The 23980-nt window shown below is 34.4% G+C and overlaps 2 protein-coding genes across 10 annotated transcripts; one reads left to right on the top strand and one right to left on the bottom strand.

Moving 5' to 3' along the window:
- Positions 1–5354: 5354 nt before the first annotated feature.
- On the bottom strand, positions 5355–5807 carry LOC130945614 (uncharacterized). The gene is made up of 2 exons (XM_057874321.1): positions 5655–5807; positions 5355–5549 (listed from the first exon to the last, which is right to left on the bottom strand). The coding sequence occupies exons 1-2, from the start codon at positions 5805–5807 to the stop codon at positions 5355–5357; spliced, it is 348 nt and encodes a 115-aa protein (XP_057730304.1).
- A 10181-nt stretch (positions 5808–15988) lies between these two features.
- Positions 15989–22132, top strand: LOC130944587 (serine/threonine-protein phosphatase 7-like). 9 transcript variants are annotated; one of them, XR_009072068.1, is made up of 12 exons: positions 15989–16172; positions 16278–16435; positions 16541–16591; positions 16678–16842; positions 16933–17496; positions 17683–18150; positions 18484–18624; positions 18974–19078; positions 19994–20063; positions 20222–20492; positions 20556–20627; positions 20708–22126. XR_009072068.1 is itself a non-coding variant. In XM_057872968.1 (12 exons), the coding sequence occupies exons 2-12, from the start codon at positions 16280–16282 to the stop codon at positions 20783–20785; spliced, it is 2064 nt and encodes a 687-aa protein (XP_057728951.1). In that variant the 5' UTR covers positions 15989–16172; positions 16278–16279; the 3' UTR covers positions 20786–22115. The 9 variants fall into 9 exon arrangements, 4 of the variants coding, with proteins under 4 accessions (XP_057728951.1, XP_057728950.1, XP_057728953.1 ...); XR_009072071.1 differs by having other exon boundaries at positions 20295–20492; positions 20708–22122; XM_057872968.1 differs by having other exon boundaries at positions 19994–20059; positions 20295–20492; positions 20708–22115.
- Positions 22133–23980: the final 1848 nt, after the last annotated feature.

Here is a 23980-nt window from a genome sequence, read left to right as displayed (position 1 = left end):
AGTATTTTATTATCGTAGAGATATTACAATACAAATGTCTAAAGCAAAATTATTGTTTACAGCAATTTTTTTTTTTTTTGTGCGTGTATAGAACAACCTGATTTCAATTTATGAAAGATATGAAAGATGCTCTTACGTACAAACAAAATAAAACAAAAATGGTGTGTGAACTTGTGGAATAAAAATTTATATACGCGTCATAATAATCATATTATTTGTCCTACTCTATCTAATCCTTTTACACATAACAACAAATCAAATGTTATATATCAATCTTAATCTTAATTCTTAAACTCCATCCAAATCAAAAGTGCCATATAACAACAAACAAGGACAATTTCTAGGAATTTTCTAAATTAATAATGCTTCTTTTTTCATATCCAATTAGTTGCTAACTTAGTAGATAAGAAACTATGGTGGTGTTGTGTGCTATGTTTCACATTTGGTGCGGGCATTTTCCACGGCCTCAAAGCAATAACAAATTCGTGTTAATTAGCACTTGAGACTTGAGAGAGAGTTGTCATGGCTTCCACTTCTTGTTCACATCACATCCTAGTTTTTTGTTTCTCTTATTTTTATTTATTTATCAATTATATTATGTGTATAAAAAAATAATTAAATTATTAAATTAATTATTTATCTAAAATATATATTAAAATATAAGATATAAATAAAAATATGTGATAAAATATTATTTTGGTTCTTAAAGTTTTTAACATCTTATTTTTTCTTTTAAAAAATTTTAAATGAGTTTAATATTGTTCTACCACTAATAAAATTGACATGTAAATAGTTAACAAAGTGAGTTACATGACGTTATTGTTACTAAAACCTTCTTCTATATCTCATGTTTGTAAGAAAAAAAATCAAAACCTAGCAATCAATTACCAACACTCTATAATTAAAGAAAAAGCTCTTATGTTATTAATATTTGGTGGATTAATTTTATTTATATATTAAAATTGAATATTATTAGTTATCAACATGCTAATTGTTTATGTCAAATTTAAAGATGGAACAACACTAAATTTATTTGAAATTTTTAAGACTAAAATAAAACATTTAATATTTTTTAGAACAAAAATAAGACGTCTAACATGTTATAGATTTAATTAGAATTTGACCAAAAAAATCAAAATATAATACTTTACCGATTTAAAATATATAAAATAATACACGTATATACATAAATACATGATAAACAAATTAATAATTAATTTTTAATATATACGTAACAATTTTTAGTTTATTTATTTCTTCATATTGGTTTTTCATAGTAATCTTATGATATTGCAAGCCTTTTAGAGGAGCCAATAACAAGTAAACCCTTTTTTTGGCTCAGGAATAACAAGTAAACTTTATTATTGTCTTTTTGTCCGTCGATAGCTACCATTATTGTTAATTTATATACTGTTCATCTAAATTATTAGAGTAAAAAAAACTTACGATCATACACATTTAAAGTCATTTTTGGTGCTTGTTTGTTGATCTTTTTGCATATATTACTATTTCTTTTAAGAAAGGAATTTTGACATGGCATTTCCTTTTCATATGCAACCTTCCATGAAAGTTCGATAGCGAATAATTATTTCCTTAGGGTATAAGATTCATTTTTTCTAGAAGAAGAATCACAGAGGTGAAATTCCATATGAATATATAACTGCATGCATGAAATAATATTTAGGCAAGACTCAAGAGATATTGAAGCAATGGTTCACGATCCTTGACACTTTCCCTATTGAAATTAAAGGAGACTCATGCCATTTTTTTTGGCCAAAAATAATATAAAACCAATAGTTAAAAAACCTAGAGTATGATTCAAAATTATTAGTATGTGTTGGTTGCACGAAATTAGTTGACTAAATTATTCGGTTAAGTTGGTTAAATTGAAGTTGTTATCTTTGAATTACCAAAATCGTTTAGCTACAACTTTTAATCATTAGGCTATAATTGGTTTAATGTTTAATATTTTAATATCATATAAAATATATACATTTATATTTGAAAATTAAAGTTAAACGATACTTTGCGTTTTTTTTTTTTTGTCAGAAGATCTAGAAAGCTTAAAGCCAATCATTATTAATTGGACTCATCTTGAGTTGATTATTTTGGGCCTTCTTTTAGGCCTTTTGATTTATTGGCCTCATCTCTCTTTCAATCCAAAAAAAAGCAACTCCTATGCCTATCAATGGAGTTGAGAATTGAGATGATGAGGATGGGATCACGTCGGTTTTCATTCACGGAGATTCTTCTAAACTGATGAAGTAAGAATCAGCAGCAAAGCAAGTAAACCCTAATTTCCTTTTGTAATCATGCATCTCAAACAATAGAACAAATTAAACTGCGACTCAAAGTTACTCAGCTCATTTCTAATTGAGTTCCTTCCTCTTTTAGAATGAAAAAGATAGTGGAGATTGGTTCTACAAGTACTAATATTAAAGCTGCATAGTAGAACATTTCACCTCAAAAGAAAAGGAAGATGGTGGATGACGTGGTAATTATTTTTACTAGACAGCAGGTTTAGGGGTCTTATAAATATTTTAATTTGTAGGCAATCCAAGAGGGAATACATGAAATATGAAATATATATAGTAACTTTTTTAATTTTTGGTCTGAAATTATTTTAATTGGACTAGTTAGATTGGACTTATTAGTGGCCAATTAAGTTGGTATCCAAATAAGTTTTTTTTGGGTAAAGTATTAATTTGGTCCCCTACGTTTGGGGTGAATTCTGTTTTAGTCCTCAACATTTAAAGTGTTCTATTTAAATTCAAAAAAGTTTTGATTTGCATCAATCAGATCCTGTCGTTAAGTGGGTGTGAAATTCTTAACGTCGTGTCCGACATGGCAAGGAAGAGGGGACAGTGATTAATAGACGTGTAATCCTTCCTGCCTTTGGACAGAACGCATGCTTATCCTGACTCTTCTTCTTCTTCTTGTGAAGCACGAAACGATAACGAAAAGCAACAAACCCTACCGATCGTCACTGAAGGGTTCGATTCACAGCCAGAAAAGTAACATTGTCCTTCAGTAACGTTAAAGGTCCACAAAAATAGTTAGTTTGAAACCCTTGCTTTTCGGAAGAAGATCGTATCAGGTATTCCATTATCAAATCTTCTCAACCCATTTGGTTTTCATCTTAATGCATGTTGATATGTAATGATGCATGTTGATGTGTGATTGTTTTGTTTTATAGTTTCATATTCGTTTCTTGTTTTGTTTTGGAAGTTTTTATTTTGTCCTAGTGATTGCATTTATGCATTTCTGTTGTTGTTGATCAATGTGAGAATTTTATGAAGTCTATTGTGTTTATCTAACAGATTGTTCAAAAAATGAGTTATTTTAGTGTCAAGATACACCATGGGAAAAAGTTTGGGTTTGATGGTGAACCTTTACACTATGTGGGGGGTGAGACTTCGATAGTGGACTACTGTGATGAAGATAGGTGGAGTAGGTTTGAGGCTATGGAGATAGTGGTCGAATAGGGATATGTGGCAGAGAACATCGCTGGAATGTGGTATAAGTCTCTGAAAGATAAAATAAATTTAGGACTGAGGATGCTTCACACAGATAAGGATGCAATGGACATGGCCAGAATTGGAATGAGGGACAACATGGTGGAGCTTTTTGTTGTTCACAAAGATGGTGCTACTACTAGGAAAGATTGTACCATTGAGGAAGTTGAAGACATAGATGGTGGTGAGACTGCTGCACCCATTGTAAACACTGTTGGACCTGATCCAATTGTGCTGCACAAGGCCCAATCATTTGCTCAGGCCAAGGTGGGTAAGAAGTCCAAGGTGGTGACAGAAGCCCAGAATGATATGTTGGAGGATGATAATGAAGAGAGGTCAGAGAGAACAGATTTTTCAGGTGATGATGAATCTGAGGATGATGACTACCAGCCAAAAAATAATGATGAGGGAGACAGTGATGAACAGTGGAGTAAAACAGCTCTAGATATAGTGATCTGGAGGATGCATTTGATGACAGTGATGATGATTGGAATAGTGATGAGGGTTTGTATGATGTTGAAATCACAACTATAAAAGATTTCCAAAAGATAAAACAGAGTGTTCCAACTGAGAGAGCACAAGGAGAATTTAGTGGCAGTGTTAATAAGGGTGTGGAGAAAGTGGTGGCTGCTTGACTAAGGGATAAAAATGATGGGTATGAGAGTGAAGAGTTGTGGGATGTCCCTGTAAGTGATGATGAATGTAATCCCTTGTTGCGGAAGTACCCGTTGTATAAGAGTTTTAAGAATATGAAAGAGTATAAATGGGAGGTTGGAACAATGTATGTAGATAGGAATGTTTTTAAGGAATGTGTAACTAGCTATGCTGTACACAGTGGCAGAGGAATATGGTTCTCAAAGTGTGATAGCCATAGGTGCAAAGCTGTTTGCAAAGAAGGTTGCAAGTGGTTTGCTTACTGCCATAAGATGAAGAGAGAAGATACATGGCAATTGACCAACTGTTACAAAAATACACATGCAGTAAGGCAACCAAGATTGGTATCATGAGTTCTTAGTGGCTGAATAAGGCTTTTATGAAGAAGATCTGTGAGAACCCTAAAATTAAGTTGAGAACTTTGATAAAGAAGACTCATAGCAAATGGAATGTTGATCTCACAAAGACCAAAGCTGCCAGAGTGAAGCAGCAAGCCTTGGATGAGATTAATGGTACTTATGGAGACAATATATGAGGATTCATGACTATGCTGTCGAGTTACTAAGGTCAAATCTGGGCTCCACTGTTCAGATACAAGTGAAGATACCTCTTGAATTTCAATTAGAGACACCAATTCCTAGTAAGGACATGAGACCATGATTTGAGAGGATCTATATATGCTTAGATGCTTGCAAACGGAGTTTCATGGTGTGCAGACCCATGATCGACCTTGATAAATGTTAGTTTCATGTTGATCTCTTTTGTGTTGTTATCTTTTAATGGTTATATTTAAGGCTTGTTTGGATATTGTAATGGTTAAGAGAAGCTACTTTAAGACTTCTTCATTATCTAATGATTTAAATAAACTTTCAACAGCATAGTTATGTGAATTGGCAAATTAAGCCTTCTATTTATTGGTAGATCAAATTGAAATAAATTTTTATAGAGCCAAATAATGCATGTCAAAATACAGGAACTCATAGCTTTTTATTTCACTCAAAAACTTGATAACGTTTACAGCAAATGCCTTTACACATACAACTTTCAAAAAGTTTCAACTAACACATCATTGTTATCACCCTAAATGTATGTCAATTTTTTCAATCCCCTAAATAATTGACATTCCCTCTAAACTAGGGACAACAATAGCAAAGCAAACAAACATAACTGCAAACCCCCTAAACCTCAATTAAGTCGATCATATATCAGCAGCCCAGCCGTTGTCCATCTAAGAATTCCAACAGCAAGTGCCAATGCAAATTTTCTTTCAGCTTTATGCAGTACTTGTTTTAACGAACTTGCTTTGTTCTTCAGTCTTTGAATTTGTGGATCTCGCCCTTCAAGCTCTGCCCAAGCAAAATAATCGCATCCTAATCCTATCTGTTCTCAACCAAACCAAAAACGAATACACCAAATAGTTCAGATCCTCTAAACACTAACACCCAACACTATTTTAAAACAAGAGATAGAAAAGAGGAGACTCACCTGATAGTTGATGTAGCCCCAGAATCTTCTTTCTGGGTTCTCCGCTGTAGATGATGTCCGCAAAACTGGTCTCTCTCCACAGAAGCATGTCCTCCTTCTCCCACGACTCTTGGTGCTGCTATGTGAATCTTGAGAAGACGACTGAGGAGCCATTCTCAGCAGACGAAGAACATCAATTTTAGGGATTAGTGTTTACTTATTGGACCGAATTTCATTTCTCTCTTTTTTTTGTGCTTCCAACTGTTAACTGTAGCCAAACTACCAAGTTTGTCATGTCGGACATGACGTTAAGAATTTCACACCCACTTAACGGCAGGACCTGATTGAGGCAAATCAAAACTTTTTTAGATTTAAATAGAACACTTTAAATGTTGAGGACTAAAACAGAATTCACCCCAAACGTAGGAGACCAAATTAGTATTTTACTCTTCTTTTTTCTTAAATCAACGGTGTTCATGTTTGGTATTCAAATAAATACGATTAATAAAATGAATTATAAAAATGGAGTCATGACCCAAAACAATTAAAAAAGAAATGGAAATGTAATATGAAAATTAATTTTGAGATATTTAAATTTAAATCGTATTTCTTTAATTTTGTCTTTTTGTCATTCCATAATTGTAACAATTAATGAATACTAAAGCTTGATTTTGTAAAATTTTTATTTTTAAAAAATAACTTATAAAAACTGTCAATTTAAAATACAGCCTTTTATAAAATAAAAGTACATGAAAACAATGAAAATAGTGACCAACGTGAATAATAGAATAAAAAAATTAAAATCAAATTAAAAATGACTTTTAATAAGCACATACATTACTATTTTATTTGGTACAATAACTTTTAAAATGGCTTTTAAAAATTAAAAATATTTTTTAACAAGCATAAATACTATAATTGTGTTTGATAATATGATTCACGAATCAAATTTTGGAATTCTAATTAAATCAATTAAAACTTTAATTTGATACTAACTCAAATTTTAGAGACTAATAATTTAAATATTGACTCTTTATACTAATATAAATAGAGTTATCATGAGTATCATTAGCCAGTAATAAAATTCGTATGTTTAATAATTTAAATATTTACTTCTTACATCTCTCACCTCACTCTCCAAAGAACAACAAAAAATAACATAATGTACTAGAAAAATACAAAAATAACGGACAAAAAATAATATAAATAGATAGAAGCCTAATATGTAATAGAGATGTATTTGTGTTGAAATTTGTAAAAATTAGAGTGAAAAATTAAAAAAATATAAAAATTGTGTTAAAATGTGTGAAGGTTAAGGTTAAGGTGAGATATTAGAAATATATGAGGACTCCAATGATAATATAATGACGAGAAATATGGGCAGAAAAATAAATAAAATTTAGTGTTAATAATTAATAAGAGTAATTTTGAATATTTATTATTATATAAGGTTATGTTAAATTTTTTAAGTTTGATAAGTATAAGTTAACTTTCAAAAGTTTTCTCTTAATTGCTTTCAAAATTATCCCTAACTTTCCTTTTTGAAAGTTGCAAATATAAGTACTCAGGATTTTAAATTTACTAAACACAAAAAGAAGTGCTTGTGCTTTTAAAAAGTACAAATATCTCTTCGAAAAATTTTACTAAATTAAATCTAAATTAGATCAATTTTGGCTTCTTTTTTCTTAATATTACCGATAAAAATAATAATAATGAAAACAGGTACGCTACACATTCATGTAAACCATGTAACCAAGTTGGCTCAAGTCCAAATAGAGTCACGCGAATTAATGACGAGTGAAAACACGCGCTCGAAAACCTTTTGTTACTTTGCGCTCATTATGAAAAAACGTTACGTACTTCTTCCTCAACATGAAACCGCTCCTTCTCTTCGAATCTCTCTCAAAATCACTCAAATTTCAGTCACGTTCTCTGCGAAAACCACTACTGGAGAAGAATCGCGAGAAGATTTGGCAAAGAACAACCAGAAACAAACGAAAACAGCAATAGAGATTTGCCTTCCTCCTCCTCGTCATTCTCCTCATTCTTTTTCGCGTTCCTTCTTCTTCACGTGTTTTCTCTTTATCTTCATTCTTTTATTGTTATTGCTGCTGTATTTTTTTGTCTTTTTGTCTTTTTCTTTTTCTTTTATTGTTACAAACCACACTTGGTGAGTTTTCCTCGTCAAAAACTTCAGATATTCAATACTTGGTGGTTGACTGTTTTAGTACTTACAATTAAATACTTGGTCGACCTTTCTTAAATAGGTTCGGCGCTATATTATCTACAATTCATCTCTGTGTAAAGTTTTCTTTGCAGGATAACACAATTACAACCATTCACAGTGATGCCCGAGAAACCAGAGAATGCTACAACAACAGTCTCAAAAGACCTAACCGAAACATAAAAGCCCATGTTCATATCATCGGCAGCATGGACGATCTACCAGTCCTGGCTGATCTTGATCCAAGAGCAGGAACCCTTGAAAGACCAACCCCAATAGAAGACCTGCATAAAGTCTATTTCATAGAAAGCACGGACAAATTCACATACGCCGGCTCAACATTATCCTCAGAAGAAAAATCGTCATTCCGAGCATTTTTACAGCACAATGTTGACCTATTTGCTTGGACCCCAGCTGATATGCCAGGCATCAATCCATCCATCATATCCCACAAGTTAGCATTAGATCCATCTGTCCGACCAGTAGCACAGAAAAAGAGAAATCTCGGCCATGACAAAAAATAAGCTTCCCTGGAAGAAACCAAAAAGATCATCAACACTGGATTCATTCGAGAAATCAGATTCACAACATGGCTGGCGAATGTTGTCATGGTGAAAAACACAACGGTAAATGGCGCATGTGTGTTGATTTCACCGATCTCAACAAAGCATGCCCAAAAGATTCCTACCCTTTGCCCTCTATTGATTGCTTAGTTGATAATTCCTCTGGTTATGAAAAACTCAGCTTTATGGATGCATATTCCGGTTATAACCAGATCCAAATGCATCCATCCGATCAAAATAAGACAGCATTTATTATTAAATATGGAAACTATTGTTATAAAGTCATGCCATTCGGCCTTAAGAATGCAGGTGCAACATATCAACATCTAATGGACAAAGTATTAGCCAAACAGATCAGCAGGAACATTGAGGTCTATGTTGACGATATTGTCGCCAAGACAAAAATCGGCAACAATTACCTTGATGACCTTGTAGAAATCTTCGGACAACTAAGAAAATACAATATGCGGTTAAATCCCGAAAAGTGTGCATTTGGCGTCCGGAGTGGCAAATTCCTCGGCTTCATGCTCACTAGCCGAGGTATTGAGGCTAATCCAGAGAAATGCCGAGCTGTCTTAGACATGACAAGCCCAAAAACAATCAAAGAAGTCTAACGATTAACAGGGAGACTTGCTGCACTCTCTAGATTTTTACCCTGCCTAGCTTCTAAGTCTTTATGTTTTTTCCAAACTTTAAAAAAGAAAAAAGCTTTCCAATGGACTGATGATTGCGAACAAGCATTCGCAATAATCAAAGAAACTCTTTCAAAACCACCCATTTTACAAACTCCCATTAAAGGGGAACGATTATTCTTATATTTATCCATCACTAACTGGGCTGTAAGCTCCGCTCTTGTGGCAGAAAGGGAAAAGCAGCAGTTTCCGATCTATTTTACCAGCAAAACATTACAGAATGCTGAGCTTCGATATCCGACCATTGAGAAGTTGGCTCTAGCCCTTGTCTTCTCGGCCAGAAGACTCTGACCATATTTTCAGAGTCATGAAATCCTTGTTCGAACAGATCACCCTTTACGCCAAGTCCTTCAAAAACCAGAGCTGGCTGACCGACTAGTAAAATGGTCGGTTGAACTTTCGGAATTTGATATCAAATACGAAGGCCGAACATCTATCAAATCCCAATTCTTGGCCGACTTTATCGCCGAGTTCTCAGTACCAGACACAGCCGAGGACTACATCAAATGGTCCTTATACGTCGATGGCTCCTCCAACCCACAAGGATGTGGAGCAGGTATCATACTTGATTATGGCAACGGCAACGTTATCGAGCATTCCCTCCATTTTTCATTCAAAGCAAGCAACAATCAAAGTGAGTATGAAGCCTTAATTGCCGGCCTTAGACTCGCTGCCGACCTAAACATCGCCGAACTTAAGGTATACTGCGACTCCTTACTCATCGTCTAGCAGGTAAACAACTTATACCAAGTAAATGACCATTTGCTTTCTGAATACCTTGACATCATACAAAATTTACTTTCAAAATTTTCTAAATACGAAATACAACACATACTCAGGGAGAGCAATGGCCGAGCTGACATCCTGTCTAAACTCGCCAGTACTCAACCAAATAGGTCATCCCTTTACCAATCTACATTGCTTAAGCCAAGTATTGAACTAACAGAAATCTTAAGTGTTACACAGGAAGCAGATTGGAGATCTCCATACATGGACTATCTTCAGACAGGAAACTTGCTAGGCAACGTCGAAAATATCCGACACTTCTGCCGACAAGCCTCCTATTTTACAATTTATAATAACTGCCTATATAGCGAGGATTCTCTCGTCCATTACTAAAATGTCTTTGCAGAACAGAAGCTGAGCTTGCACTTGCCGAGGCACATGAAGGGATCTGTGGTACGCACCTCGGAGCCCGAAGTCTATCTTCAAAAATACTCAGAGCTGGACTATACTGGCCGACAATGCAGCAGGATTGCCACAAAAAAGTTAAAAGGTGTAACAACTGCCAGAAACATAGTCCGATCACACATCTCCCGGCCGAACTCTTACACTGTTCTAAGGTAAGTTGGCCGTTCAACCAATGGGGCATAGATATCCTCGGCCCCTTCCCCACAGCAACAAGACAGGTAAAATTCCTCGTTTTAGCAATTGATTATTTTTCCAAATGGATAGAGGCACAACCTCTAGCCAAGATTACATCACAACAAATGCTTTCTTTTGTCTGGAAATATATTATTTGTCGATTCGGCATTCCTCGACACATTATCACCGATAATGGTCGCCAGTTTGCTGATCAAAAATTCACATCCTTCTTGCAGGACTTGAAAATCAAACAACATTTTTCCTTAGTAGAGCACCCACAAACAAACGGGTTAGCTGAAGCTGCAAATAAAGTAATACTACACGCTCTAAGAAAGGAATTGGATGACGCAAAAGGCCTCTGGGTCGAGCTCATCCCAGAGATCACATGGGGATGCAACACCACTGTCCACTCAACAACAAAGGAGACACCCTTCCGGCTAGTCTACGGTTCCGACGCAATGATACCCGTGAAGATCTCTCAATCCTCACTACGCACTGAACTAGCCGACCAAACTACAAAAGACACAGCTCGGCAAACCGAACTCGACCTCGCAGAAGAAATCAGATCATCAACGGCAGTCAAACATTTGGCCATGCAACAACACATAGCCCAAAGATATAACCAGAGACTTTAGCCAAGGTCTTTCCAAGTCAACGACCTTGTGCTGAGAAAAACAGAACAAGCTAGAAGACCATCAGTACATGGCAAACTAGCAACTAATTGGGAAGGCCCTTACTGAGTCACAGAAGTCATCGACAATAGAGCTTACCGATTACAAACCTTAGAGGGTAAAGATCTCCCTAACACTTGGAATGTATCTTCTTTAAAGTTATATTACAGTTAATACAAGGGACAGGTCAGTACTCTTTTTCCTACTACCAAGATTTTTCCCACAAGGGTTTTGCTTTGAGAGGTTTTAACGAGGCTAGCCTACCTGGGCCTTTGAAATCAAAGGTTCCTCAATAAATAAATTTCTTATTTTGTCAAATCATTATTTTTTTCCATTCCATACTTCTCCTTCATTTATAACATACATATAATGCCGACCTATACTCTCAATCTGACCATTCGAATACTATCAAATAAACAACTAACCAATCTTAATCGGAATCCGATGAATCGGATACAATCAATCATTCCAACAACCGATCTTAATCGGAATCCGATCAATCGGATACAATCAGTCATTCCGCTAGCCGATTTTAATCGGAAACCGAACACTCCGATACAAACAAATTACCGATCTATATTCTAAATCCGATAATTCAGATAATCTCAATCAAACAACCAACCGATCAATATTCTGAATCCAAACATTCAGAATCTATCATTCAATCAAATATCCGACTTTAATTCAATTCCGATCAATCGGAAACAACTTTTCAATACAATAGCCAACTTTATTCCAAATCCGACCTTTCGGAGACAATCAGCCGATCTTAGTCGGAATCCGATCATTCAGAATTTATCAACCAAACAAATAACTGATCTAACTTGGAATACAACCTCTCGGATACCATCATTCCATCAAATAACTGATCTTAATATCCGAACACTTGGATACTATCATTCAATCAAATAAGCCGATTATAATCCAAACCCGACCATTCGACAAATATCAGTCAAAACAAATCATCGACCTTAAACCAAATCAGACTACTCGGAACTAATATCAGCTTGCCGAGCAAATACTCGGAAATCGACTTTATCAAAACTACTGCCAACCATTAAAAAGGATCTATCTAAACAAAATATTATCAATGCCTATTAACCGGCATCTCAATAACGTCCGCCTAATCGGCCTTTCAATGATACTTCTCCATCAAATTAATGGCATTACACCATTAAAACAATTTTATCTCATTACAAAACGGCTCCAAGCCACAATCACAATAGACAACATTTCACCTATCATAAAAACATATATTTTCTACAAAATCACCATGAGCAAATAACCAAAAGCCAAATAAACTGTTTTCATAAACAGTACCAAAATTAAGTTAACAGTCATAAGCTCACTACAGGAGCAAAACAATCCAACAACATACATGTTTAAATACACAAACAAAACATACACACTGATTAACTATCCTCTTCCTCGGCGTCTCCATCATCTTCAACCATAACTCCATCTCCGACAATTTTTGCCCGGATCCATCTGGGAAAAATCACAGTTGGAAGCCAAAAACTTTGCTTGCAAGCCAAAAACTTTGCTTGCAAGGAAACCCTTTCAAATCCCTCAACAAAAGAATCTAAAATTTTTGTTACCTTAATTTCCTCAACTTCCTTCAATCTCGCTGTTACCGCAACAACCTGGGAAGTCATAGAGGAAAGCTCGGCCTCTTTCTTTTTCAAATCTTCAACCTCTTTTGCATAGTTTTTCTTCATCAATTTTAGCTCTTTCTCAATTTTAACAGAGAAGGAAAGCTAAGGACACAGATGTCAAAAAAAGATAATAACTCTCTTGCTCATATTTTGCTTCAAACTTCTTCTGATAAAGCTCACATAACCTTATGTCAAACTACCAAACCTTTTCAACTCCAAAGGTTAAATTCAAAACCCAAAAACCGCTTCCCAATACCACCAAACAGTCACTTCAACTGCCCCAAGAGATATGATGTGCATTGGGAAGACGCACATCATTAATAAGTACACACAGTATTCTCTCTCTCATTAATATTAATTTATTAATGGTTTAACAAAGCATCTTGAACTGGGGGCTCCAAGACCACCTGCTTCATTAAACACAATTCCCAGGCCAAATTTGGGGGCTATGATCCGGCCGTTACAAATCCAACATCATAAACTCGGCATTATCATTCATAACTCGGCATTATTCACGTTATTATTCAGAAAGCTGGCGATATAGTTCGGCATTACAGTTATTAATCGGCAATCAACGTCATTAATCGGCAATCAATGACCATAACTCGGCAATCTTCGTAACAACTCGGCCGTTACACGTTACAATTTCAACAAGGTAACGCCCGACCAAAACGTCATCATCAAGAACTCAATAACTGCCTTTTAAGTCGGACGACCAACAAAGGTATAACGGACCAATAGTACTCCATCTATAAGAGGTATGACATCTTTTCCTTTAAGGACATATTGAATTCTCAATACTAACTTAAGCTTTGGATGTCTTTGTAGGTACACTCCCCCCTTATTCCTTGCTCACGCTCTGTGCAATTGGACCCCTCATTAAAAAAAAGCTCGGACTTTCACGAAACTCACAGGTCGACACCAAAACTAACAACTCGGCGACGACTCTCAATAACCGAATTCTCCCTTCAGATATCCATACAAGAACATTACGTATATATTAAAATTAATTATTAATATAAAATATATTAAAAATAAATTAAACTATACAAATATTTATATATAAATATATTAGTAATTATTTTTAATAATTAATTTTAGTATGCGAATATCATTCTTAATTTAGATAACGACCTGATTTCAATTTATATAAGTGGCGAACACGTCTGCAAGATATGAAAGATGCTCTTACAAACAAAATGAAACAACAATGGTGTGTGAACTCGTGGAATAAAAATTTATATACGCGTCATAATAATCATATTATTTGTCCTATACTCCTATTCTATCTAATCCTTTTACATATTATTTGTCATAATAATCATGTTATTTGTCCTACTCTGTCTATATCAATCTTAATCTTAAACTCCATTCAAATCAAAAGTGCCATATAACAACAAACAAGGACAATTTCTAGGAATTTTCTAAATAATAATTTGGAAATAATAAATTAACAATGCTTCTTTTTTCTTATCCAATGTAGTTGCGAACTTAGTAGATAAGAAATTAAGGTGGTGTTGTGCTGTGTTTCCCATTTGGTGCAGGCATTTTCCACGGCCTCAAAGCAATAAGAAATTCATGTTAGCACTTGAGAGTAGTCATGGCTATCACTTCTTGTTCACATTACACATCCTAGTTTTGTTTCCCTTATTTTTATTTATTTATTTATTAGTTATATTATGTGTATATAAAAAATAATTAAGTTATTAAATTAATTATTAGTCTAAAATATATATTAAAATATAAGATATAAATTAAAATTTAAATAAGTATTATTTTAGTTTATAAATATTTAAATTAAATTTTAATTTGGCTCTTAATTTTTTAAATGTCATATTTTTGTCTTAAAAACTTTTAAATAAATTTAATATTATCCTACCACTAAATTTAATATAAACAATTATTAGAGTTACGTGACGTTAACAACCTTATTATTATCAAAACTTTTTTCTAGCACTTCTTCTTTTAAATCTCATTCTTGTAAAAGAAAAAAAAATCCAAATCCTAACAATTAATCACCAGCTCTAGAGAAAAAACTTTTATGTTAGTGATAATTGATAAGTCAATTTTACTTACGTATTGAAATTAAATATTATTGACTCTTTAATATGCTAATTGTTCATGTTAAATTTAATAGAAAAATAATATTGAATTTATCTAAAATTTTTTAGGACTAAAATATGATGCCCCATACTTTTTAGAATAAAAATAATACATCTAAAATGTTAGGAATATAATTTAATTAGGATTTTACCTAAGCATTAAGAAATAAAATAATATTTTATTTATTAAAAATATATATAAAAACACACTTATATACATAAATATATGATAAATAAATCGATAATTAATTTTTAATATATAAATAACTTTTTCCCCAGTTTTTTTTCCCTTAAAAAGTATATAGTAATCTTATGATACTGCAAGCCTTTTAGAGGAGCCAATAACAAGTAAACTTTATAATTGTTGTCTTTTTGTCCGCCAATAGCTACCATTATTGTTAATTTATAGTGTTCATCTTAATTATTAGAGTAGAAAACTTACGATCATACACATTTAAAGTCATTTTTGGTGCTTGTTTGGTGATCTTTTGCATATATTACTATTTCTTTGAAGAAAGGAATTTTGACATGGCATTTCCTTTTCATATGTAACCTTCCATGAAAGTTCAATACCGAATAATTATTTCCTTACGGTATAAGATTCATTTTTTCTAGAAGAAGAATCAAAGAGGTCAAATTCCATGCATATGAATAACTGCATGCATGAAATAATGTTTAGGCTAGACTCAAGAGTAATTGAAGAAATGTTTCACGATCCTTGACACTTTCCCTATTGAAAGGAGACTCATGCCATTTTTTTTTTTTTGCTAAAAATAATATAAAATCTAGAGTATGATTCAAAATTATTAGTATGTGTTGGTTGCACGAAATTAGTTGACTAAATTATTTGGTTTACTTGGTTAAATTGAAATTGTTATCTTCGAAATTGTTAATTGTTTAGCTACAACTTTTTTTTCTTAATCACTAGACAATAATTTTAATTTTGGGCCAGATTATCTTGTGCATTATTCTTAATTGGGCTCATCTTCAGTGGAAAACTTTGGGCCTTATTTTGGGTCTTGGGATTTATTGGTCTCATATCACTTTCAGTCCAAAAAAAAAGACTCCTATGCCTATCAATGGAGTTGAGATGATGAGGATGGGATCATGTCAGTCATCATTCACGGAGATTCTTCGTGAAGTAAGAATCAGCAGCAAAGCAAGTGAACCCTAATTTCCTTTTGTGATCATGCATCTCAGAAAATAGAAAAAATTAAACTGCGACTCAAAGTTTCTCAGCTCATTTCTACTTGAGTTCCAACCAGGGGTAAGCTCTTTTTGATTTGGCTGATTATTTCAAAGTTTTTTAGATGCATTGGGTAATGGTTTTTCTGGAGACATGTTAATGATCATAGTAGTGGTTTTGTTCTAGTCATGGATCCTCACAAAGAGAGAATTAAGACTGGATGCCACAAAATCCTGGACGGAATAAACTCAATGTCTTTGGTGAATTTAGATGACCAGCAAATCCATTCCTTGGTAATGATGAGAGAAATTGCACGCGGTGTTGTTGATGATCAAAATAGGAAGGTAAATAAGATGGTCAGATAGCTGCAGAAAATTTTATGCATACATTTTCACTTGCCATGTCCCTGATGACTGATGACAATGCAAATGCACTTGGTGTTTTTGCAGGTGACTAGGAATGATGTGATTCGTGCCTTGCGCCACAGCATCTTGAAAATGGTTTGAAGTGCTTCTTGCATAGATGGATTCATTATGGATATTGTCTAGATGAATGTTTTATATTTGTCTCGATTGACTTGATACAGGTGTGTGCATCGAGGGATATCATTCGATTACTGGGTAGGATGTCTTACGAAGGCTTGGACGACCAACAGATGAATTTAGTGTTGAGAATGAAAGAAATTGCTCATCGGATTATTGATAAACAGCCTAGAGTTGCAATAACTAGGCCTAATTTACTTGTAGAACAAGTAAGGGGTTTATGCTGCTTATCTTATAGTAGCTTTGAAATGTGTTCTCCCTAAGTTGGCTAGGTTTAAGGTATATGATCAGTTTTACAGGTTGCACTTTTGGATGAAGGGATGAGAGATAGTCCTGTGGTTGAGTCGAGTAAGATCGGGGATGCTTTGATTGATGGGGCTCAAAGCATGAGTAATGATGATGATATGTTAGATATGGAACATGTTTTAAGATTTGAAAATGGGATGAATGTCGCACAGGAGTCTCTATCGCCATCATGCTTCCAGCAATTTCTTCTGTGGCCTCCTGACGATTGTATCACTTTAGAATGGGTTCGGGATATGATGTCCATATTTGAGCACGTTTCACAGAAGATGTTGCCATCTGCATTTTGTAATGTTGTGCCAACCATTTTGGTGGATAAGTTGACAGATGCTGCTTCCAGTATTTTATGTGAGGAACCAAATTGTGTGGAGGTTGACTGTGAAGGAGAAGATTCAAGGGTCATCGTAGTAGGCGATATACATGGGCAGTTTCATGATTTATTGTCTCTTTTCAAGCATGCAGGAGTGCCCTCGGAGAGCCAATTTTATGTTTTCAATGGGAATTATGTAGGTAAAGGAGCTTGGGGCATTGAAGTACTTTTGGTCTTGCTAGCTTGGAAGGTATGGTTGTCAGTGTGAAATTCCATAAATGTTGATATCCCTGAATGCAAATAATTATAGTAATGATACAAACAAAACTAACTAAATTGTGCGAAATAGAAATATTTTATAGATCTAGCAACCACACTAGTATTATATAACTTCAGAGTATTTATTAGTATGTAAAATATGTCATTGCATATTCAGGTGTTGATGCCTCACAGAATATATCTGCTCCGTGGAAATCATGAATCGAGATATTACACTGGAAGGTATGGTCTTAAGAACGAAGTATGGACCAAATATGGTAATCAAGGAGAACATGTATACACCAAATTTTTGGAGTGCTTCAAGGTGCTTCCGTTAGCTTCAGTTATAGCAAACTGTGTTTATACTACTCATGGAGGGTTTTTCCGTAGCAAACATTCTGCTCCTTCACGAAAGCCAAAACATAGGAAGACACAAAGGGTGGATCTTGGTTCTTTGGCTGAGCTATCTGAAGTTAAAAGAGCTTGTATTGATTCCCCTTATGAAGGTCCTAATATATTATTGACTGACATCCTCTGGTCAAAACCATCTAAAAGGAATGGTCTAAGGGAGAATGCAGGTCGAAAATATGGTTTATGGTGGGGTCCTGATTGCACTGAGGCTTTCTTAAAACAACACAATTTAAAGGTATTATTTAAAAGTTATAATGTTGCAAACTTATATTTGTGTTTTAAATTGGTGTATAAGGGATAAGCATAACTTATTCGCGAAAGTTGAAAATTTTCTGTTAAAAGTTGCCTTTCATAACTGTCATTATTCTAGATGGGTTGCGTGTTTAGATGTCTATGAAAGAATGACACAAGTTAGTAACTATTATTTGACTGATTAATCAAACTTGGTTTTAAAATGGCCTAATTCTGTAGTTCATATTTACTTGATTTAGTTTCAGTTCATTTATTTTCCTTAACTTGAAATTCTGTTGCTGCTAATACTTGGTGGTGTCCAATTCTTGCTGCATAGCTGATCATCAGATCACATGAAGGGCCTGATGCAAGGGCTGGTCAGGATGATTTTGGGAACATGATTATTGGATATAGCTTGGATCACGATGTAGAAACTGGAAAGCTATATACACTTTTTAGTGCTCCAGACTACCCACAGGTTCATATGTGTATATGTAACTAGCACTTTTCTGTTTATACTATTGTTTGTTTGTTTGTTTTTTTTATATTTTCTTGGAAATCTAGTATGTTGGAATGCATGTCTTCAAGTTCCATAACCTTGAAATGATGGAAAATTCAGTCAAAATCAATATGTCTGGATTTTATTAGCTAGTAGCAGCTCTGCAAATGGAAATTATTACAGAGAGGTGTTTTATGATTTGAAACAAAACAGCATCACGCTCTTATTGTGTTTGACTGATAAAGCATAACTTTCTACAAGGAATTGGGAATTTGAGATCTGCAGCATCTGAAGTAGCATATCTCTTGAAAGGTCTTCTATGTTGCAGTTTGGTCAAAAGAGATATAATAATGAAGGAGCATATGCAATATTGCAGTCTCCAGATTTTTCAAGTCCTTCCTTTTTCTCATTCAAAGCTGCAGAAAGACCAATGGTAATCAGTTCTTATCTAGTAAACATTCAGAGATTAAACAGCATATTCTCTTACATTGTAGGGGATCAAATGCAAGCTGAGGGTAACCCACAATGGGCGGAAAATAAGATTTGTATTGAAGTTGGGAGAAGACTTAAAAATGTTAGCTAATCATTTATTTGGAAACTTGTAGGTATAAAAAAAAAGGGATAAAGTATATTTTTTGTTCCTGAAATTTGGTAAAAGTTTCAAAAATACCCCTAGGTTTTATTTTGTTTCAATTTTATCCCAGAAGTTTTCGATTTGCATCAAATATACCCTTGACGGCTATATTTTCAAAAAATTTAAGATCAATCTAACAATAATGCATGAAAATTGTACTTGATTTGCTTGTATTAAGGGTTGTTCTTATGAAATTGTTTTTGAATTTGTCTTAAATCTTTTGAAAATTAGCCGTCAGGGCTATATTTGATGCAAATCGAAAACTTTTGGGACAAAATTGAAACAAACTAAAACTTAGGGATATTTTTGAAACTTTTGTCAAACTTCAGGAACAAAAGGTATACTTTACCCTAAAAAAAAGGGGTTTCATATGTAAAATATTTTCTTTATACAAGAGTTTCGTGCTTAAAAAAGTTTCTTTGCATCATTGACAATGGTGATTATGAATTGATTAGCTAAAGAGTGACCTAAGGGTATTTGGTTCAAGAGAACAAAAGTAGCATTCAATGAATAGAAAACTTCAAATGTTTTCATTTAATTACCTTTTCCTATTAAACTTTCTACTTGACTACTTGTAACATGCTTAACAAGTACCCTTAGCAAGGCCCAAATAAAAATTATTGAAGTGATGTACCCAAAAGACAAGGAAATTATTGAAGTGGTTTTATCGACTGTTGTTAAGTGCGTCTGTCTTTTGTGATACTTGCTTCCCAGGTGGATCCTTATGTTGATTCTGATGCTGATGAGATGGACTTGCGCGCGCCAAGTTCTTCCCAAATAGTATGTGAGCAAATAACTTTTCCAATAAGTTCTCCTCAGCTTTCTCTTTACGTGATAAATAAAGAAGTACTGAAGTATATTTGTCTAATAGAAGTAGATAGTATTGTGCTGCTTTTTCACTTAGAGCTGTATTTATAACTTCTTCTTTTTGCATGTTTTAAGACATAAAATGCCCAGAACATGATTTTCCTCTTTGCCATCATGCTGTATTGGCAACTAAATATTGGAAACGCAGGCTTCAACCTCTGCCTTCTGTGCTTCTCAAAGACCATATCCAGGTGGCTCGAGACCCACTTTTGATTTTAGTTTGTTGGGCATACACAATGGACCATCTTGGAGCGTTGAGCTTGGAGATGGTTTAGGTGGCACTCAAGTTATGCAGGTTCCGAGGACCCCCGTGGTGGAAGGCTTGCCGCTTCCTCCCAATATACAGGTACATTTATCACACAACATCTTTGTTAATATGCTAATCCTTACCCGAAGGTTTGGTCTACAGGAGCCGCACCGGTCTGCATACAAGTATTTGTTCGAGCTGGTTGGTGCATTGAAACATGTGGTTGTAACAAGGGTAAGAATTATGGCTCATGGCTGGTTTGTTGTTTCACGTGTTCTCCTTTTTAGAAATCAAGCTGGTTTTCTCAATTTCAGGAGACTGAGAACAGGGCCCGTGTGTCAGCATTGAGAAGCAGAGCCAAGAAACGAAAGGGAAGGAAGAGTAATAGTTGATAGGTGAGTTTTAGAAAGCGCCCCTCCAGAAGATGCGTCCCACGTGCGGTTTGCCTTTTGGTTTCGTGGTTGCGGTTGGACACGTGGTGATGCGTGACGGGCTTGCGTAACGAGGAGAAAGATGAAACCTGTAATAGGGAAGTTTTCATTTTTCGTTAATTATATTTTCGGCTCCTGTTTTGTTGGTCAGGCATTAAATTTTGAGTTTAATTTTGATGCACTACATCTGTTCTTTTGGATGACCATTCACGCGATCAATGTAAAAAATAGTTATTTTATTGATGCATTGATAGTGTGTTATGTAATGCGTCTTAAATTTTTTGCCATGAAAGACGGGCTGTTCAGCTGGGGCCTGCGATTTTTTTTTGCTTAAACCTCTTGAGAGATATTAGCAATGGGTCTAATATGAGAAATATTACATTTTTTTAAGCTGGCATGCAATTAGGTTTTTGAATGATGATAGTGAGATTTAAAGGAAAAATGTGAACGAGACCCAAAAAAAAATGTGAAAGAAAGGGACCTAATCTAATAGGTGGGTTGGGGTCCATAGTGGCTGGGCTTGTTTCTTGTGTATGTTTAGTGGTCCAATTTATTGAAGTAATAATAATAACCATCCGACGAGATGATTAATATCAATGAAGAATGGCTTCTTGTCCGGAATTTTACTGAAATTGCTAGCCCAGATGAAAAGAAGGGAGGAGCAAGGGTGGATATTAATGCTTGTAGGAAATTTGATGACTGGATTAGAAGTTATGGCCTAATTGACTTAGGTTATGTTGGCTCAAAATTCACTTGGAAAGGACTGCAATGGGAAGGCTTAGAGAGAGTTTTCAAACGGTTGGATAGAGCTTTATCAAATGTAGCCTGGAGGATTAAATTTCTAGACGCAAAAGTAGATAATCTTAGCAAGATCAAATTCAGACTACCATCCTTTACTCATCACCCTGGAACCCCCACAAACACAGTTGAGACTTGAGAGAAAACCTTTTAGGTATGCGGCAACGTGGAATATGCACTCAGATTTTGAGGAATTTCTTAAGTTGAATTGGAAGAAGCAAGACAGTCTCAGTTATGCCCTTTTTAGAGATGGCGAAGGGTCTGAAAAAAAAGGAAGCTGCTCAATAGGTTGGCCGGAATTCAAAGAGCACCAAGCTATGGAAACAACCCGTTTTTACAGGATCTCGAAAAACAACTCAATAAGACTGTCTACTAAATAATATTGGAAATGCAGGCCTTAACCTCTGCATTCTGTGCGCATTTTTGTTAATATGCTAATCCCTACTCGAAGGTTTGTTCTATAGGAGCCGCACCGGTCTGCATACAAGTATTTGTTCGAGCTGGTTGGTGCATTGAAACATGTGGTTGTATCAAGGGTAAGAATTATGGCTCATGTCTGCTTTGTTGTTTCACGTGTTCTCTCCTTTTTAGAAACCAAGCTGGTTTTCTCAATTTCAGGAGACTGTGAACAGGGCCCGTGTGTCAGCATTGAGAAGCAGAACCAAGAAACGAAAGGGTAGGAAGAGTAATAGTTGATAGGGACACAGAGACAGTTGCATGTGACAAAAGATGTTCGTTACCTTTGATTAAATAACCCCTGTGACTGTAAGAGCTTTCTTTACTTGTGTCCCTTCTGTAAATATTTTCTTTTCTTTTCTTCTTGCCAGTTCTTGCTTCAGTGCAAGACTTTAATATTAGCTTTGCTGTCAAGAATAAATGGACACACAAGTTTTGTTGTCAAAATATTTTTGTGTCTTCCCGTTTGTTGCATTTTGATGCATCATTGAATTGTGATTGCAACTTCTTGACAATCTTAAAATCACAGCATAAGCTACCACGGTGTCACATGGCACGAGTTAACAAATAATTTCATGTGTTAAAAAACTCAGTCATAAATGTTTGAGTTGGGTGAGAGTGTGTAAAGATGATGTGATTAGAAAAGAAAATAGAAAAGAAAATAATAAGAAAAAAAGAAAGATATGAACAAAACTTTGCATTTTGCTATAGTGGTAAATCTCAACGCAATCAATATATTAAAAGGATTTATATAAGAGTAAAAAAATAAGTAAAAAAAAAAGGTAAACTAACTTTAGTTGGCTAACTCTAATAAATATATATGAGACTAACAACCACTAATAAAAAATACAACAATACTAGGAACCAACTCTATATAAGTCAAGAATCAGCCAACTGGTAAATCAGAGGCACCGGTAATTTTAACCGGATGTTGCTATTGTATGCACACGGATGTTTCTTTTTCTTGTAAATTGGATGATTTTGGATATGATTTCTATGTTTCATGTGTTACGCATTAATAAAACATAATTAATTATATGGAACCAACTAATGAATGATCAAAGCATCTGTTCCGTGATTCTCTCCTATCACTAGCGTATCTTCCCTCATGTTTTGAACGTGGTCAACAATAATTTAAAAAACAAATTAAATTATAAATTAATAAAACTAATTATAATTAATTATGTTGTTTCATTTTTGGCTGATTATTAGTTGGTTCCATATATTTTTCCTAAAAAATAATATGACTGCACACTAATTACTACTATCACACACAAATACTTTGAATTGATGACAACACTAACAACCACTAACGTCATGCACGTTAAGATAATAATGCAATCTGCTAATAGATTGAGCTGTGTTAATAATATCATTATAAATTGATTGGTATTGATCCGTGATTCCTCAATCCGTCTCCAGAGAAAACAAAACTTATAATTATTCAAATACCAAGTTAGGACAGACATATTTTCTGAAGTTTTATAACTTAGAAGATATGAAGTTTGAGTCCTCACAACAATTTTGGAACTATTATTCGCATTCAACTTGGTTTGACCAATTGACTGAATCATTGTATTATATGTATACTCGTAGGATAAATATAGGTATAGAAAATTAAATTAAAAAGAAAAATGTTGGGTACAAAGGTGCATTCATAGATATTATAGATATATACAAAAATAAGAAATTGCTAGATGGATTGGGATATTGATGATGCATTAATGTTAGGTATTATTAAATTTTTTTTACGACAGAAGTTAGGAATGGAGTTTTATACCTCAGCAAAAACTGTTGAGTTATGCCAGTCATAATGTGCTGTCTCATTATACTAGCACTTACCTGACCGACATTATATTAATTAAAAGGTTAAAACATGAATCCTTCTCCCATGCACAATAT

Source organism: Arachis stenosperma, chromosome 8 (assembly GCF_014773155.1).
Source record: "Arachis stenosperma cultivar V10309 chromosome 8, arast.V10309.gnm1.PFL2, whole genome shotgun sequence".
NCBI classification, from domain to species: domain Eukaryota; kingdom Viridiplantae; phylum Streptophyta; class Magnoliopsida; order Fabales; family Fabaceae; genus Arachis; species Arachis stenosperma.
This window is presented reverse-complemented; position numbering and strand designations above follow the sequence as displayed.